This window comes from Leucoraja erinacea, chromosome 4 (assembly GCF_028641065.1).
Source record: "Leucoraja erinacea ecotype New England chromosome 4, Leri_hhj_1, whole genome shotgun sequence".
In the NCBI taxonomy this organism is placed as follows: Eukaryota; Metazoa; Chordata; class Chondrichthyes; order Rajiformes; family Rajidae; genus Leucoraja; species Leucoraja erinaceus.
The window spans coordinates 16,408,131-16,427,635 of NC_073380.1; the positions used below are offsets into that span (position 1 = coordinate 16,408,131).

The 19,505-nt window shown below is 40.8% G+C and overlaps 1 protein-coding gene across 32 annotated transcripts in view; it reads left to right on the top strand.

Moving 5' to 3' along the window:
- clasp2 (cytoplasmic linker associated protein 2) overlaps positions 1 to 19,505 on the top strand; it is a 322,540-nt gene that overhangs the window by 186,745 nt on the left and 116,290 nt on the right. For 14 of the 32 annotated variants that reach the window (XM_055633767.1, XM_055633768.1, XM_055633769.1 and 11 more), the window contains 4 exons: positions 2,657 to 2,680; positions 5,109 to 5,222; positions 5,398 to 5,424; positions 15,730 to 15,900. In XM_055633767.1, coding sequence (XP_055489742.1) covers positions 2,657 to 2,680; positions 5,109 to 5,222; positions 5,398 to 5,424; positions 15,730 to 15,900 — 336 coding nt within the window. The remainder of the gene's footprint in view (positions 1 to 2,656; positions 2,681 to 5,108; positions 5,223 to 5,397; positions 5,425 to 15,729; positions 15,901 to 19,505) is intronic. The other 18 variants (XM_055633771.1, XM_055633778.1, XM_055633791.1 and 15 more) reach the window with 3 other exon arrangements.

Sequence of the window (19,505 nt, forward strand, 5' to 3'; positions counted from 1 at the left end):
CTAATGTCCTTCCTTTCCATTGCGTTAATCTCCTCTCTAATCAGTAACGCTACCCCCCACCTCCTTTTCCTTTCTCTCTATCCCTCCTGAATATTGAATATCCCTGGATGTTCAGCTCCCAGCCTTGGTCACCCTGGAGCCATGTCTCCGTGATCCCAACTATATCATAGTCATTAATAGCTATCTGCACATTCAACTCATCCACCTTATTACGAATGCTCCTTGCATTGAGACACAAAGCCTTCAGGCTTGTTTTTACAACACTCTTACCCCTTATACAATTATGTTGAAAAGTGGCCCTTTTTGATTTTTGCCCGGGTTTTGTCTGCCTGCCACTTTTACTTTTCACCTTGCTACCTATTGCTTCTACCCTCATTTTACACCCCTCTCTCTCTACGCTCACACATTTAAGAAACCCTTTCCCTTTAACTCCATCCTCCACTATCCCATTCGACACCCCACCCCCCTTATTCAGTTTAAAGCCACCCGTGTAGCAGTGGCAAACCTGCCTGCCAGAATGCTGGTCCCACACCTGTTAAGATGCAATCCGTCCCTTTTGTACAGTTCCCCCTTACCCCAAAACAGATCCCAGTGATCTAAGAATCTAAATCCCTGCCCCGTGCACCAGTTCCTCAGCCACACGTTCAGGTCCCGTATCTCCCTGTTCCTGCTCTCGCCAGCACGGGGAACTGGAAGCAAACCGGAGATAACAACCCTGGAGGTCCTGCTTTTCAACATTTTTCCGAGCTCTCTAAAGTCACGCTGCAGAATATTCATCCCCTTCTTTCCGACATCGTTTGTGCCGACATGCACTACCACTTCCGGATGTTCACCTTCGCCCTTGAGGATTTTCTGCACTCTGTCCGTGACATCCTGGATCCTGGCACCGGGAAGGCAGCACACCATCCTCGCATCCCGTCTGTTGCCGCAGAAACCCCTGTTCGTACCTCTCACAATGGAGTCTCCCACTACAATGGCATTGCCTGCCTTAGGCCTTTTTGGTTTTGGCTCAACAGCCCTATTCGCATCGCTAGCCAGTCCGCCGCTCAGTGTAAACACGTCTTCTGTCCCAACAGCTTCTAAGCGGGTGAACCTGTTCACAAGAGGTACACCACCCGGGGACGTTGGCATTTCATGCTTCCCTCCCTTTCTCACTGTCTCCCACCTTCTCTCTTCCAGTACCATAGGTGTAACAATCGTACTGTAGGACTTGTCGAGGAACGACTCCGTTTCTCAGACGAACCGGAGGTCATCCACTTGCTTCTCCAGTTCCCCAACACGGCCCTTCAGGAGCTCTACCTGGATGCACTTCTCGCATTTGTAGCAGCCAGAGGCACCAGCGGTGTCCTTGACCTCCCACATACAGCAAGTATCACACTGAATCATCTTGCCTGACATCTCCTTCTTTTGTCTCTACCTCTCAAGCGTAATGCGTGGTCCCCTCTCCTCTCCTCAGCCTCCTCACCGAAGACTCTCGAGCCAAAGACTCACACTTCCCTCACAGGGCACTTCCCTCACAGGGCACTTCCCTCACAAGGCTGCTCGCTAAGAGCCGTCTTGCTTAAATTGACTGATAAATTGTCTGATTTACCAATTTACAAAGCAAATTCCTCAGTTTTCAACTGTTTTTCCGGCACTGGCTCACTTCTCTCCTCCCACTTGGGCTAGAGCCAATCAGTCGTATCTCTTGCTAATCTGCTGCTGCTGTTCCTCCCAAATCTACAGCAGTTCTGAACAAAGACTGCCTGTCCTTGGCCTTTACTCAAACTGTTTTCACCCCTCTCCTCCCACTTGGGCTAGAGCCAATCAGTCGTATCTCTTGCTAATCTGCTGCTGCTGTTTCCTCCCAAATCTACAGCAATTCGTAAGGGTGTAAGGGTGATCTGATCGTTGGTTAGCCAGAGCCTGTTTCCATGTTGTATCTCTAAACTAAAATAAAAAGGTGGTATGTATACACAATGAGCTGCTGGAGGAAGTGGCTGAGGCAGCTACAATAACACCATTTAAAATACATTTGCACAAATATATGGATTGCATGCGTTTAAAGGGATATGGTCAAACACAGATAAATGGGACTGGTTTGAATGAGCACCTGGGTCAGCATGGATGAGTTGGACCCAAGGGCCCATTTCCCCCGCTGTATGACCCTATGGTAGAGGCAAATATAATCATGGCATTTAAAGGACGTTTTAGACAGGAAAGGGGTGGAGGGATATTGTCCTAATGCGGGCAAATGGGATTACCAAATGACATCACAGTCAGATTGGACAAATTATGCCAAAGTGCCCGTTTCAATGCTGTACACCTTTATGACTCATTACGCTGTCCTCTTGCCTCCAGTGACTCCTACTGCCTTGTTACGACTATTGCTTCATCATTTATGGTTCTCACAAGCAAATAGTCAAATAGAGAATTATATAATTTATTACATCTTGAGGTGTGCTTTATCTTCTTTCAGTTCATTTTTTTCAGCCCATGCCTCGTTTATTTTTTCAAATCTTTCATATCCTTTATTTCCTATATATTTTGTTTGTCAATATCTACAGTTTCCTGTGTCCCTGATATAAAGTAAAATTTCATATGTAATGATTGTTTATTGTACATGAAACCTAACACACTAACTCTTAACCTGTTCTTTACTTGTTCGGTTACAAAGATGATGCATCTGACAAAACAGATGGTAAGGAAATTGTCCACCTGTCTTTTCATTTAACCCATTAAGAGACATTATCAACAGAATAGCACAATACATTTGTCATATGTGTGCACTCCAAAATTAATACATGTAACCTTTTGATGTGTTTGACTTCCTCTTTTTAATCAGCATTTTCCATTCAAATATTTGAATACCCCAGTAATAACTGAAGCATAATTGAAATATATTCATCTATTTACCAAATAATTTTACTGACAAAATTCGTAATTATAACAGACTAAAATAATGCGTGTGGTCAGTTTGATCTTTTCTCCCATTTAGGGAAACCACTGAAGATGGTAATCACTGGCAAAATGAGTTGTGATTTCTAACAATTGGAAAAGTCATCATAAAGCTGAATTGTTATATGTTAAAAAAAAAAAGGTTCACCAGTCTCCCTTAGGGAAGAAGACTGACTGCCCTCATCTGGACTGGATAAAGTGTGGCTCCAGTCTCACTTAAACAGTTGTAGCTTGAACTTGCAACACTGAAAGAAACCATATTCGTAACCAGTTATAACTAAACGTTCAACAAAGCTAATCCAAACAGATCAGATAATAATATACATAACTGCAATCAAGTCAAACTCAAGTACAATAGATAAAGCAAAAGGGAATATACAGAGTGTCAGAATATAGTTCTCAGCATTGTCATGCATCGGTTCCATTGACAAAGTCCAGTGTGAGCAATGGGATAGAGATGAAGCGGGCAGTACCCTAGATTATGGAAGGACCGTTCAAAAGCCTGATAACAGAGGCCTGCTACTGTTTCTTTTACGCTACATCATGATAATCGCACAAAGGTCTTAATTTTGTTACAAACTCCACAATTTGTAAGCCAGCTTACCTACCTCCCTGAAGTTGGGAGGACTTGAAAATAGACTTTACTGTGGAAACATTATTTTATGGGTGGCTTAGAAACCCGGGTTCGATCCTGACTACGGGTGCTTGTCTGTACGGACTTTGTACATTCTCCCGTGACCTGCGTGGGTTTTCTCCGGGATTTCGGTTTCCTCTCACACTCCAAAGATGTACAGGTTTGTAGGTTAATTGGCTTGGTACAAATGTAACATTATCCCTGGTGTGTGTAGAGTAGTGTTAATGTGCAGGGATAAGTGGTCTCTAAACTAAACTAATAATAGTTTAAGAAGGAACTACAGATGCTAGAACAATCGAAGGTAGACACAAATGCTGGAGAAACTCAGCGGGTGAGGTGAGTTCTTACCTGCTGAGTTTCTCCAGCATTTTTGTCTACCTTAAATTAATAATAGTGTGTTCCTATATCAAGGTACTTTACACATAGATCAGTGCCAAGCATAGAAACATAGAAACATAGAAATTAGGTGCAGGAGTAGGCCATTCGGCCCTTCGAGCCTGCACCGCCATTCAATAAGATCATGGCTGATCATCCAACTCAGTATCCCGTACCTGCTTTCTCTCCATACCCCCTGGTCCCCTTAGCCACAAGGGCCACATCTAACTCCCTCTTAAATATAGCCAATGAACTGGCCTCAACTACCCTCTGTGGCAGAGAGTTCCAGAGATTCACCACTCTCTGTGTGAAAAAAGTTCTTCTCATCTCGGTTTTAAAGGATTTCCCCTTTATCCTTAAGCTGTGACCCCTTGTCCTGGACTTCCCTAACATCGGGAGCAATCTTCCTGCATCTAGCCTGTCCAACCCCTTAAGCGCATTTTAACCGTTTTCTGTCACAATTATGAAGCTCTATTCACATGGACTGCAAGATGTTCTACCTTATACTATAAATAATGTCCAATGTGCCGGACACATTTGTTTCACATATATTCCACCTTTCCTATTCTGTATTTCCGTTTTCTCCAGAATTTCTGTGCTCGATCATATTATTAGTAAGTTGCTCCCCCTCGTTTATTTCAAATTCAATAAGGGATGAAGATGTAATGTTCACCTGCAGGCATGTTCACAGAATTTAGGCATCTCCCTGTGTTTGTTGTCATCTGTAGCAACGCTATTATGTTCCACCAAGTATGGCCTTACTTTGAACATTAATCATATGGTCCCGATATTATCCCTTGCCCTCCTTGTTTGTTTCCCCTACTGAATATTTATCCACTCCCCTTGAATTTGAATTAAATACTTTACTTAGTTCTCCTCTCAACCTCATCTTCAAAAGTATAATTATTTACAATTGATGCTGGCGGTTTAAGCTTTTACCAATTATCAACCAAATTATCCTCTATTACTTTTTGGCGTGAAATACATTGGCATCAGTGAACTGTTAAAAGATCATTTGTTAAATTAAATCATTTCGATTTGATAATTTTATATGTTGCGATCCATGTTTATGTGAATTTGTTGCAAAATATAACATTCGCATTGAGCAAATGTTCAATACTTGGCAACATTTTATGTACTGAAATGTTTATGTTCTCCATAGGTCGAATTCGAAACCGACAACTACTTTTGGGACCTGCCACTGGTGGTGGAGGTGGTGGAGACTCTGCGGATTCCAGAGGCCGAAGTCGTACCAAAGTGGTGTCACAATCACAGCGTATGTGTTTGATTTGTTGCATGCAGAATGAAGTGATATGCCTAGTTTTATAAGCTGGGGATATAGAAAATATTGTCATTGCGCTTATATGCAGAAAGGATACATTAGTATTGTAGATTCCATTTTTAAATATTGAATGATCCACTAAGTTTTGAACTACTATTCTGTACCTCAGGTTTAACATCCTCTGAAGATAACAAAGGTATCTTGCTAATATTTTTCTTTGTTTTGTTTTGCATGTTTGGTGATTTCAAGTTAAGCTGAGTGTTCTTAATAAGTTTGTCAAATTTCTTCTTTAAAGTAGTAGACAGCTATGAGCAGCAAAAGTGGTGAATTTACTGCAGTTCAATATTGAAAATTTACAATGAAATTCAATGGTGTCAAAGCAGGAAAACAGCATTTCCTTATCGTAGGAAATTACCACATGAGAACAATACCCCATTTTTATCCTAATTTCATCTTTGTTTACTATATTTTTCCCACATTGTCACCTCAAAACAGCAAAATGAATGCCAATTGATGAAGTCACTACATAGTAACCTGATAATAATTTTTAAATAATTAAAACATTAAATGGATGCTATTATTGAACCCATTAAATAATTAGCTAATGCATCATGGTTAACACTGGCAAGATGATCCTTGAATCTCTCATGGTAATGTAGAAATTAACTCCAATTGTCAGTTGTTAGATTTATCTTGATATCCTGCAACTTGTTTTCTTTGCCTCACAGTCTTAAAGAAAATGGCCTAGGTTTTTCATATCAGCACCAAAAAAATCTGCTTAAAGATCTATGATCACTGTGGATAGACACAAAATGCTGGAGTAACTTAGCGAGACAGGCAGCATCTCTGGAGATAAGGAATAGGTAAAGTTTCAGGTCGAGACCCGAGACAGATCACTGTGACTTGGGCTTCCTCCACTAATATTGTCACGAGCTGTCAGGTGTTAATTCATAGTGATCCCTGGTGTCCAACAACAATAATGATGACAATAAAAATAAAAGATGCTGGAATCATCATATTAATATTTCAAAGACCCGTTGTCAGAATTTAAATAAAACAATTCTGCCAAAGGGTTTTTCACCTGAAATGTTAACTCAGTTTCGCTTTCCACAGATGCAGTGTGACCTGATGAAAATGTTGACCATTTTCTGTTTTTATTTCAGATTTCTAGCATCTATGACAGTTTTGATGTTGAGCAATGTCAACAAGAAAGCCATTCAACCATTCAGATTGGAGAATGCTGAAAAAGCAAACCAAGACATAAAAATAAACATTTTTGACTAACTTGTTAAATGTTTTATAGGGAGCAGAATTAAGCTAAGAAAAGGAGCTGGAGATAATGGCAGTCTTCAAAATATGAAAGGCAAATTCTTAAACATTACTTAAAAAGATTTTGAATTTTGAAGTATATACGTATGACAGTCCCTCATTTAAAATTAATTTGTCTAGGACCAGATGTACAGGCTACGGTGCCATTATGAACTTAGTGCCATCTTACAAAATCGGTTCAGTCATCCTTAGAATGAGGTTAATTAAACAATTAAATGTTGTCAACACGGTAGTCAGGCATTGTGGAGATAAATGGGTAACTCCCATGACAATCAAACTTACTGACCAAATTCCTGCACATAACTGAAATCATTCTTTCATGCAAAATTTATGTATAATTCTCATTGCATTTTTCTGGAGAAATAAGCCCATTTTCTTGGTGTTGTTGCGGTTGTGTCTGTTTTCTCTGTTTTTCAAATAGACTTTGCTTTTTCAGTTGTGCCTTTGGTGTGCAACAAACTGATTGCTGAGGCAAAAAACAGTCCCAACCCAAAATATCACCTATATTCAGCCTGACGAAGGGTCTCGACCGAAAATGTCATCTCTCCATGTTCTCCAGAGATGTTGCCTGACCCACTGAGTTATTCCAGCACTTTTTGTCTATTTTTGTTAATCAGCATCTGCAGTTCCATGTTACTACTTATACTGCCTGCTATGGCATTGTAATTGGGCACAGTCACCAATTGAACCAGAGGAGTTTGCAATATCACCCCAAGTGGAGGAGCAGAGAATTACTAACAGCAAATGTTGTACCTTGTTACTGAGTAAACTCTCATTATAATGGACCCTAGTGGAATTATGTCTATTATTGCAGATTGTCAGCTATAACCCAGCAAGGTGTTATCATTGAATGCAGTTGAAATAAAGAACTGCAGAACTACATAAAATAATGAGAGGAATGGATTGGGTAGATGCACAGTCTCTTGTCCAGAGTAGGTGAATCGAGGACCAGAGGACATAGGTTTAAGGTGAAGGGGTAAAGATTTAATAGGAATCTGAGGGGTAACTTTTTTACATAAAGGGTGGTGGGTGCATGGAATACGCTGCCAGAGGAGGTAGTTGAGGTGGGGACTATCCAAACGTTTAAGAAACAGTTGGACAGGTACATGGATAGGACAGATTTGGAGAGGTATGGACCAAGCGCAGGCAGGTGGGACTAGTGTAGATGGGACATGTCGGCCGGTGTGGGTAAGTTGGGCCGAAGAGCCTGTTTCTAGCTGTATCATCACTCTATGAGATGCTGGTTAATACACAAAAGAACATAATGTACTGGAGTAACTCAGCAGGTCGGGCAACATCTCTGGAGAACATGGATAGGTAGTGTGGGACCCTTCTTCGGACTGATTGAGTCTGCTGAGTTACTCCAGCACTTTGTTTTGTTTCGCATTAAAACTAGGCGGCAATGCTGCTGGTCTGCACCAGCGAGCCCTTCTTCACCTACTGCACGGTCCAAGTGAAGCAGCAGCTGGGGCTCACATTGTAGCTCTAGGGGGCAACGCTTTCTTCGGGCCGCCGCCACCGACATGGTGCGCTCGGTCACTGTGGGGCTTCCTCTCCTCCAACCTGCTGCTGCTTCATCCTGTCAGTCCTTCGCTTTATCCACTCTCGCTCCTCTACCTTCTCCCGTTGCTCTGCTCACGGCCTCTCTATCCCCTCCCCCCCTTCCAGCCACTGCCTTCTCCTCCTCCTCATGTTGCTCTGTCCACTCGGCCTCCCCACACTCGCTCCATCACCCCCACCTCCTCCTTCATCCCTGCAGTTGCCTACACCTCCTAAGGTGGAGTGTGTTTATCGACTCGGGGATGAGATGGGGGGAGGAGGGGGGAGAGTTCAATGGAAGAAGGCGGAGGTGAAGCAGCAGGGCCGACAGGAGGGAGCAGCAACAGGTGAGAGAGGAGGGAGCCCCATGGTGACCGAGCGTGACCTGTTGTTGATGGTGGCCTAAAGAAAGCGCTGTCTCCAGGGTCTACAATGTGAACCGCAACAAACACATAAACGGGACCCTGCGGTGGGTGATGAAGGGCTCGCTGGGGCACCTTGTGAGGGATAGCATCTGGAACCAGGCTTTATGAGGTTTATGAGGCAGTGCCAGTTGGGGGTGGCGACCACACGTCCGTCCGTTATAACCAAAATCCATTATGAAGGGTTCCATTAAATGGTGGGTTTACTGTATTTTCACAAGTACAGCTTGAAATACTCGGCAGACCAGGCAGCATTAAGTTTTTATCACAGAAACAGTTAGAGGTAAGACTCGTTTTTAAGGTTGCCAACATAAACCAGAGCTTTTTAGATTTACAATGGCACAATAAAATGGGAACAAATGAGGATTTTACAAGATATTGGGAAATAGATTTAAGGAAATGCCATAGTCTATACTTTGCTTTATTAAAACAAATTAGAAAACAATGTTGCCTTATAAAGCCAACATTTTTGTTATCCTTACATCAAAATCCCAATGTTCAAAATCATCACGTGTAATTATGCGTATCAATGTATCCAATTGAAATATTGCAAGTTTGTGATCATTGCCTTAGTTTGGCTGAGTTTTGACTGTTGGCTGAGTTTTGCTCTGGGGAGGAAAAGGTATGGGGGAAACAGACAGCCCATCAAAAAGTCAGGAGTCACATTTTACAGCAAGTTCTATGAATTGCACTCAGCTTTAAGCCTTTTTTTCCTGCTGCAGAATATCGCATTTTCTGGAATAATGCAAATTAATTTCTTTGCCAAATTTCTAGCTTCGGGGTTTAAGATCTGCAAAGGGAATGAAGGGAGATATCATGAGCAGATCTTATGCCTGTATTCACCCCCCCGGTGGTACCACAGCCAATAGGCGCTTTCTCCAAATGATCATATTTAATTTCTAAACGAGAACTAGCCAAACATATCCTCAAATACCATTCACACATTCATTTTTAATAGACGATTTTGGTTTCTAATCAGGATTTTTTTCCTAATTTATTATGGGGAAGATGGTAAGAGAAACTAAGGAACTAAACTCATGTTATGGAGAATCTTCACTGGACTATTTTGTTCCAAGTAGTTCCATAAAGTGGTTCAGAAAAAATCCAAAGGCAAATAGAGGTCAGTGGTTATGATTGGCAATCTGTTTGCTGCATGAAAAAAATAAGGGAGGAACTGGATTAGTTGCTTTTTGCCCCACGTTTCACACATATGTGAACACTGAGTAGCATTTGCTTTTAATGCATCCCTTCCTGCACCCCTAGCACCATGCTCTAAGCTGTGCCCTCTCCATTGGCCATTTCATTTGAAATGTCACTTACTTACATGTATACTTATTTTCATTTCCAGATGCCTGCTATTTTTTCCCTTAAATTAATAATATGACATTAAACAGGCAACCCATAAGCATAGTTGTTGGGAAGCCATTGTGAGACAAACAGTATTCATTGATTGGTATATTTTGGAAAGTTATTCAAATGAATCACGACATTTCTGATAAAATTGGCAATTGTTTCTTTTTGCCTGCAAAGATCCATTCAAACCGGGCAAACATGAACAAATTTTCACTTCATTGAGTTGCATGTTGCATATTCAGCGACATAAGTTATCTTGAACATGGTTTCAAATAACAAATGCGTTTGGAATGCACAATTCTCAGCTGTTTTCTTTTTACCCGGTGCTATGCTGTATGTTTCTTGAATTCAGAATAAAGACCAGATTCATTGCTTGCTGCTTCAGTAGCTGACAACTACTTTATTTTTTCATTTTAGTTTCTCACATTTTAAGTTCATCCTTATTTAGAGTTTGCGTGTCCTGAGTGTTTGTTTTATTTGTGTAGAAATCACCTCAAAAGCCATATTTTCAGGAGGAAAGCAGAATGCCGGAACTCCAATATTAAGTTATTATTTCTGCTACTTTTTTTGGTTTTAAGCTTGCAGTTTGGTGAACATTTCTTACTCAACACTTGAAAAACTGTATTTAATTTCATTTCTTATGCATGAAAATTAAGTGTTAATTTGTATTACTCAAGCAACAAAATGCTTTATTAGCCTTATGCAAAAGCCAGCTCCAAGGTTTAGAAAAAACTGACCTGACATTTGCACACATAGAGAACACAAAGTCAAATTGCATCTATTTGAGTTGTATCATGTCATTGCAATTTATTTTCTTTGTTTCTACACCAATTTAATGAACATTTTCCATAATTAGATTTAATAATTGATGTTCTTATAAATTTTAGTATTTTGATACCAGGTTTGATTCGATATCTTAAATTACTTTCCATCCCATTGCTTCAGGGACACTCTTTCTGAAATATGTAGTGGAAAGAATTCTGCTAATTTTCTTTGCATGACGAATGCTAAAATATATTCTGGTTGAAACACCGTCTGTCTTGTTTTGGTAACTGAGTGTGTAATTGACACTATTTACTGTGAAGTGGTGTGAATATTCAAGAAGTAATCAAACATATTATATGTGTGATAAATTCCTATGCATGAGGCCGTTCTGAGCCCAGGATTGTGAAGTAAATGTTTAAATTGCTACCTAGTTGAAGGGATGATACACGGGGATGGGCTTTGGGTTTCTGGATCATTGGGACCACTTTCAGGGAAGGTGGAACGTAAAAGAGAGGGAGGTTGCACCTGAAACTGGACAGGAACAACATCTTAACGGGAAGAATAACTAGTGCTAACGCGGAAGCTTTAAACTGCGATGGCAGGGGAAGGGGGCTCAGAGCAGATGTTTGTGGTGGTACGGTCACCAAAAGGAGAAAAAGTGAATTCAGTAGGCAGGAAATGCACACATGGGGAACACAAAGTTACATTGCATCTATTTTAATGAAAGGAATCTGACTAGCAGAGGCGTTTAAAGCTTTAATGAACACATGGGGCTATGATAATGTTGAAAGATGGGCAGGACTGCATCTCACTAGAGTTAATGTCTTACAGCACCCATCTGATCTACGCCAACTAGATGCCTCATTTAAGCAAGTTCCATTTGCTCGCATTTGACCTATGTCCCTCTGAACCTTTCTTATCCATGTACCGTCCAAATGTATTTTAAATGTTGTTATTGTACCTGCTTCAACTACTTTAGTGGCCTGTTCCATTTACCCATCACCCTCTGTGTGGAAAAGATGCCTCTCACGTTCCTATTACATCTTTTCTCTCTCACACCATACACCTATGACCTTGAGTTCTTGATTCCCCTACCCTTGAAAAAAGTCTGTGCATTCACCCTTTCCCCCTCATAATTTTATATACCTCTATAAGATCACTCCTCAGCCTCCTGTGCCTCATCGAATAAAGCAAACTCTCCTTTTAGTTCAGACCCTTGAATCCTGGCGACATCTTCATAAATCTTCTCTGCACTCTTTCCAGCTTAAAGGCATCTTTCCTATAGCAGGATGACCAAAACTGAACACAATGTACCATGTGCAGCCTTTGCCAACGTCTTGTTCAACTGTAACAGAACATCCCAACTTCCATTTGTTGGAAGAAACTGCAGATGCTGGTTTAAACCAAAGATAGACCCAAAAAGCTGGAGTAATTCAGCGGGTCACGCAGCATCTCTGGAGAAAAGGAATAGGTGACGTTTTGGATCAAGACCCCTTCTTCAGGCTGAGAGTCAGGGGAAAGGAAAACGAGAGATATAGACTGTGACAGAGAGATATAGACCAAATGATTGAAAGATATGCAAAAAATAACAATGATCAAGGAAACAGTCCATTGTTGGCTGTGATCTAGGTGTTAACGAGTTATACAGACAATGAAACTCACCAGGCAGACAGTGAAACTACCTAAAGGTATGAATATTGATTTATCTAACAAAGTGACCCTTGGACCCCCTCTCTCTCCGGCCTACCCCCACCCTAGTTGTTGTACTAGTTTCACTGTTGTCCTGGTGAGTTTCACTATGCCTATCAAAAACAAAAATATATAGAGCATCCATAGTGGTGCAATGTCTGTAGTGGACTCAATATGGGGATAGACTAACAATGGCAATGCAACTAGTTGGTTGGAAGGAGTGTCATTCAGGAAGCATTTTGGGGATAGTGACTACATCTCTATATATTTTCATTGTGGTTGTGGATGGAAAGTTATTGGATTCAAATTGAGGGACACAATTAACGAATACTTGGAAAAACTGACTGATCAGTGATGCCAGCATTGCTTTGGCAGGAGCAGTTCCTGTTTGGCCAACTGATTGAAATTTTGAGCAGTATATTGATGAGGGAAATGTAGTAGATTTAGTCTGTGGACTTTGTTTGGAAGTGTTTGGAGATTCACTGTGATGGATGTTTATGTAAATTGTGTTAATTGTGTGCCTTGGTTTTTTTTTGTTTGTATGACTGCAGAAACGTGATTTTGTTTGAACTTGGGTTCAAATGACAATAAACGTTATTCTGTTTTATTCTGTTCTTTAGATAAGAACTTTGACAAGGTCCCACATAGGAGACTGGCTCAATAGGTGAGGACCCATTGGATCCAGAGAAAGTTGCCAAATTGAATTCTAAATTGGATGGATAATAGGAGACCTGGGATAATGATAAGACACTGTCTTTGTGATTGGATTTCAATGACGAGTGATGGTCCTCGGGGATTGGTGCTGCGATCCTTGCTGACCGTCATATATTTGATTGGTTTGAATGTGTATGTACGAGGCATGGTCGATAAGTTCACAGATTAAGTGAAAATTGGTGGTGTTGCTCGTAGTTTGTAGGTAGTAGTCTTAGGCTTCACGGTGATCGCGATGTGTTGGTGAAATGGTCTGAGTAATGGCTGTTGGACTTTCATCTTCCTAAATGTGAGATGATGCATTTTAGGAGCACTAATGAGGCTTGGACATCATGAACAGTAAAGCACAAAATGCTGGAGTAACACAGCGGGATAGGCAGCATCTCTGGAGAGAAGCAATGGGTGACGTTTCGGGTTGAGACCCATTCCTTCTCTCCAGAGATGCTGCCTGTCCCGCTGAGTTACTCCAGCATTTTGTGTCTATCTTCGGTTTAAACCAGCATTTGCAGTTCCTTACGATACATGAATAATAAGGCCCCAACAGAGGGACCTTCGTGCACAAGTCCAAAGATCCTTGAAAGTGGCAGTACAGGTTGCTAAGGTGTGAGGGCAGCAGATAATGTGGTTAAGAAGGCCTATTGCTTTACTGAACTTCATAGTTGGGATAGCGAATACAAGATCAAGGAGTTATACTCCAACTTTATAAATATTTTGGTCAGACCTCAGCTGAAGTCCTGTGTGCAGTTCTAATCACTACACTTTAGGGAAGATATGACAGTGCAGGGGAATATTCAGAAAAGATTCACAATGATATTAACTGGGATGGATTGGAGAGGCTCAGTCTGTTTTCTCTAGAGTGAAGGACAGTAAGAGGGGATATGAATGAGGTACATGGAATTAACTAGTGTATAAACGTAGGAATCTTTTACCTTTAACAGAGGTGAAGAAAACTAGAGAATTTACATTTTGGGAAAGGGGTAAGAGAAATAAAGGAAACCAGAGAGTAGTGAGTACATAAAATGTACTGCCGGAGAATGCTGGAAACAGAGAGGCTGACAACATACATGAAGTTTCTAAACAAACGCTTAAATCGGCTAGGTTTAAGGCTATACCAAGTGCTGGAAGATAGCATTAAAATGTACTGGTGTCCACTTGTTGATATGGATCTGATAGGCTGATGGCCTGTGTCCGTGCTGTATGTCTCTATGGTCCTGAGGTACTAAAATTCATAATTTTAAAATCATTCCTCGGTGTTTATTATTTTCGAGGGTCTTGGATTTTATGTAATGATTGGGGTTCTATCGCTGAAACTCGTTGTCTGTAAGGCACAATGCCCTTCTGCAAGGAATGAGAGAAAAGCTCTTGTTCACCTGTTCCTCATTAACAATAATGGCACAACTATCACTGACCAGAGATATAAATCAGATTGTTCTTCAGCATTCCGCTTTGACACAACGGTTTTGTCACAGCTTGGGGAATATCAAAAGCTTTGTTACTTTCATTTGACATTGTGTCATTCATTCAGCTTTCCTCCAGACCTCACCGTAGATTTCCAAAAGAAATTAACAAAATTATATGTTTAAAAAATGGTAATCATGCTTTATACTTGCTCAGGATCACAGTCAGACAACCCAAATTGTGGTAAGATTCTCTAGATTTTAGATGTGTTGTCTGTGACATGCTTGCCATTGTCATACATTCCTACAGTTAAGAAATGTGTGTGGATATATGTGTACTTGTCTGCATCAAGTAGAAAATATTTTTGCGAATTCCATAAACCTAGTGCAAAATGCACGATGTATGAAATGAGTTTATATGAATGTCAGGGTGGACTAGGAAAGGAAATGTAGGGGAATACATTTTGCACTTTGCAAAAATTAAAATTCACTTTATTTCTTGGTGGAAGGGGACCTAAGAAAAGTGTTTGAAAATAAAAAGGACACCCCAAATGAATAAAGTTAGTCAGATTACAGAATTATACATTTTCACCCCCTCCTTACAATGGCCATTGATAATATGCATGTGTTTTATCATAATTCTCCTCAATTTGTTTGTTTATTTGTTCACACATAGAAGATAAATACTTTAGAAAGTTAGAAAGTAAATGTTTCCATAATTATTGATGATGTAACTTGCTTCAGACATGGTGATGTAAATTTAAAATGATCAGTATGTTTGAAGCAATGTTTCAACTTAAATTTGTACCAATACTATATTTTTTGTTAAACCTGAAGCCTAATCAACTAGTTGTTTAATCTGTATTGTCCATTTACTTTATGTAACTCAAACTATACATCCTTTCTTTCCCTTCAATATCTAAATATTAAATTCTGAAAGTGATGATGTTTCTTATTTGCAACATTGTAAATTAATTTAACAAAATTAGTATTTATTTTAAACATGTCATGGACTTTGTACATAAAATAGTTTAGTGAATTAAGTTATCCATTTCGAATAGCTTCTGATTAATTGGAAGTGCGAAGGTTGCACATTAATGACACAGGCGCAAACAACCAGGTTAAGCTTCCCTTAAAACTTCAGCCATTTGTCATATATACATACAGTAACAGTTAAACAATTGTGAATTGCTCATGCTGTTACATCAATCACATGAACATAAGTTGTTCTGGTTGCTTGTCCTGTTCTTATCTGAGATGGTAGTCAGGAGTGCTTTATGCATATTTCTATTTCAGCTGCCAGTCGCTCTGGTTCTCCTGGAAGAGTATTAAGCAGCACAGCACTTTCAACGATGAGCGTTGGGGCTCAGCGGGTTATTCCCACTGGCGCTTCAGGGCAGAAACGCAGTAAGATACCACGGAGTCAAGGATGCAGCAGAGAAGCAAGCCCATCTCGATTGTCTTTGGGTAAGAAATACAGCTTCTTGGGGCATGTATTCCATTCTGCTCTATCTGAGTTTGTATCACCCGCCCTCCTATTTTTTTTAATTTATGTACCGTTACTCAGTGAGATTCTCAGTGAGAATCGCCAGCTTCTATTTAAGTGTAAAAAAAGACGCACAATTCTGGAGTAACTCGGCAGGTCAGGCAGCATCTCTGGAGAAGTTGAATAGGTAACGTTTTGGGTTGGGAAATTTCACACTGATTGTGGAGGGAATGGTGGGGGGAGAAAGCTGGAAGAGAGGAGGCGCAGGACAAAGCCTGGTGTTAATGGGTGAATACAGGTGAGGTAGATGTTTGATAAGGTGCATGAATTGACAAAGGCTAGAATTGGAATGACAAAATGTGTGAGATAAGGATAGACATGGCCGTCCGAAGGGGGGGTGCGTTGGGTGTGACCGCACCCCCCCTCCCCTTTTCCCCCCCTAAGAAAAAAATCACAAAAAAACCCCCACAAAAAATTGGAAAAAAACCCCCAACGTTTCCACTTTAGAAATGACCAGTTCTCTGTTCTCCCATCGCCGGGCAAGAGTGGCTCAATCTGAACCAAACGACTATAACCCCAACACCAGACGCCGCTGCGGCGGAGCCCGCTCCCCTTGCCTCCCCCCGCCGCCGGGATCCAAGCCTTCTTCCCCCCACTCATGTCATCTATCCATGTTCTCCAGAGATGCTGCCTGACCCGCTGAGTTACTTCAGCACTCTGTGAAACGTCACCTATTCATATTCTCCGCATATGCTGCTGACCCACTGGGTTACTCCAGCACTTTGTGTCTATTTTCCCTTCACCCATCTGCCCAATCCCACTCTCCCCCCTCCTTTCCTATGTTCCTTTCCACCCATAAACCTCTCTCTGCCTTTACATTTCACTCCTCTTTCAAATCTGCTCTACTTATCTCCATGCATTTTACTTCTTCACTTTTTAGTCATAGAATGATGCAGTGTGGAAACAGGCAACAGGCCCTTCAGCCCAACTTGCCCACACCGACCGACATGTCCCATCTACACTAGTCCCACTCACACGAGTTTGGCCCATATCGATCTAAATCTGTCCTATCCATGTACGTGTCCAAATGTCTCTTAAACATTAGGATAGTCCCAGCCTTAACTACCTCCTCTGGCAGCTCGTTACATACACCCAGCACCCTTTGTGTGAAAAAGCTACCTCTCAGGTTCCTGTTAATTTCTGAAATATTGGTCATAAATTTGGTGCAAAAATGCTCAAAAATAAGGCTCAGAATGCATCAAAAACCCCTGAGCTTCCAGGGCCCTTAAGCGGGCCTTGGACTCTGGCATCGAGGGATTTCACGCTCGTGATGTGTGCAGCGCGCGCATTATTTCACATTAAGTTTTTTGTAATCCTGTCATGCCACCCCTCTTTTTGAAAAGCTTCGTACGGGCTTGATAGAAGTTGCGAAGCCAGAAAAGGGAATATTGGTGCAAGAGAGGAGGAGGAGGGGGAGAAATAGGTGCCTATCCAGTTGGGGCACAGGGAAGAGAGTGGGGAAAATAACGCGGCGGGGGAAGTTGGGGATGTAAGTTAGTTCCCTAAAATTGGAGGATTGAATGTTCATGCCATTAGCTAGTAAGCTTTCCAAGCGGATCATAATATTTTGATCCTCCAGTTTGCATGTGAGCCTCACTCTGGCAATAGAGGAGGCCCAGGACAAAAAGTTCAGTATTACAGTTACAATTTAGTTTATTGTCACGTGTACCAAGCCATCCGGACAGCAGAGAGACAATACATGATTACACAATACACAATACAAATCGAGCCATTTACAGTGTATGGATACCTGATAATGGAATAACGTTTAGTGAAAGTAAGAAATGTTGCTGTAGAAATAGAGATTTAAGAATGTGGAGCGATTGTAATATGAGTTTGTAGATCTGCTTTTGTGGCTAGCACACAAATAGTCGCCTGGGTTGGCCACCATCTTGGAAGCAGAGGGCGTATGGGATTGTGGATTGGGGGGGGTGGGGGGGGTAAGTTCAAATGGTTAGCAACTGGGAGATCCGGTGGGCCTTAGCAGACTGCAAACAAGAGGAATAGCACCTCATGGCATCACCAAATGCAATACAGCATAGCATGTACGGTCATGCACTTTGGTAGAGAGGATAAAGGCAGAAAATACTTTCTAAATGGAGAGATGATTTAGAAATCGGAGAAGCAAAGGAACTTGGGCGTGCTGGTGCAGAATTCCCAAGAGGTTAATTTGCAGGTTGAGTCAGTGGTAAAGAAGGCAGATGCAATGCTAGCATTAATTTCAAGGGGACTAGAATATTAAAGCAAGGATGTAATGCTAAGGCTTTACAAGGTGCTGGGTAGGCCATAACTAGAATATTGTGAGCAGTTTTGGGCACGATATCTGAGGAAGCATGTGTAGGCATCCAAAGGAGGTTTACTCAAATGATCCCAGGGATGCTTGGGTTAAAGTATGAGGTGGCTCTGGACCTGTACACACTGAAGTTTGGAAGGATGAGAGGGGATCTCATTGAAACCCATCGGGTAATGAAAGGCCTAGATAGTGGATGTAGAAAGGATATTTCCAGTAATGGGAAAGTCATGATCCAGAAGGCACAGCCCCAGAATAAAAGGACGTACTTTTGGAATGGTAAGGAGGAAACACTTCTTTAGCCAGAGGGTGGTGAATTGGTCAAATTCATTGGTCAACAATGGAGGCCAAGGCATTGGGTAGTATTAAAGTGGAGAGTTTCTTGATTAGTAAGGGCGTCAAAGGCTATGGTGAGAAGGTAGGAGAATAAGGTTGAGAAGGTAGGTAAGATAAATTGTCAAATTGCAGAAATTATAATGCTAACATATTTTGACACTTTTCTACCATTTTTTATATTTTCATTCTTTAAAGGCACTTGGTTTTAATTATGCACGTTTGATATGGGTAAAATAAATTATTTGTGTGTTTTGTCATTTTTGCATGTTTGAAAACTTGGACAACACAACTGATGGTCACTTGAGCTGTTTGTTTGCTGAAAGTTCAAATTGAGTGATACCCATAATGATAATAGGGATTCGTGTTTGACTATGTTGTGTGACTTGCTAGATTTGTTTAGGTAGTTGGTAATCCCAGTGTTAAATTTCAGGCATCCTGATTAAATATTTCAGTTTTCAGCTTTCCCTATGTTTATATATACTGTATTACAAGAATGTAATGACTAATAAAACTATTTTGTCATCACAATTACAGACAATTCCAATTATTATTTATAATTTAGTCAAATCAATAAAATACATTGCAACTGAGCATTAAATGTTTAGTGAAGGGATTCTGCTGAACCTGCGTTTTGGAACCTTTTTGTTATCACTTCATGAAAATTGCCAGTTTTCCTGGGCTAAATATTAACACCATTTCTGCATTTTAATGTACACAAGTCGATTAAAACATTATCAAATACTATGTTAGTGTTCTAACATATAATTTGGTTATGCCTTTATTTAGCATTTCTTTATGACAATCCAAATATTTCTGTATTTTATCATAATTCAAAAAAATGTTTAAACTATAACCTCACACAACATAAATATTGATGAGTACTTTCCCAAGTTTGTTTCC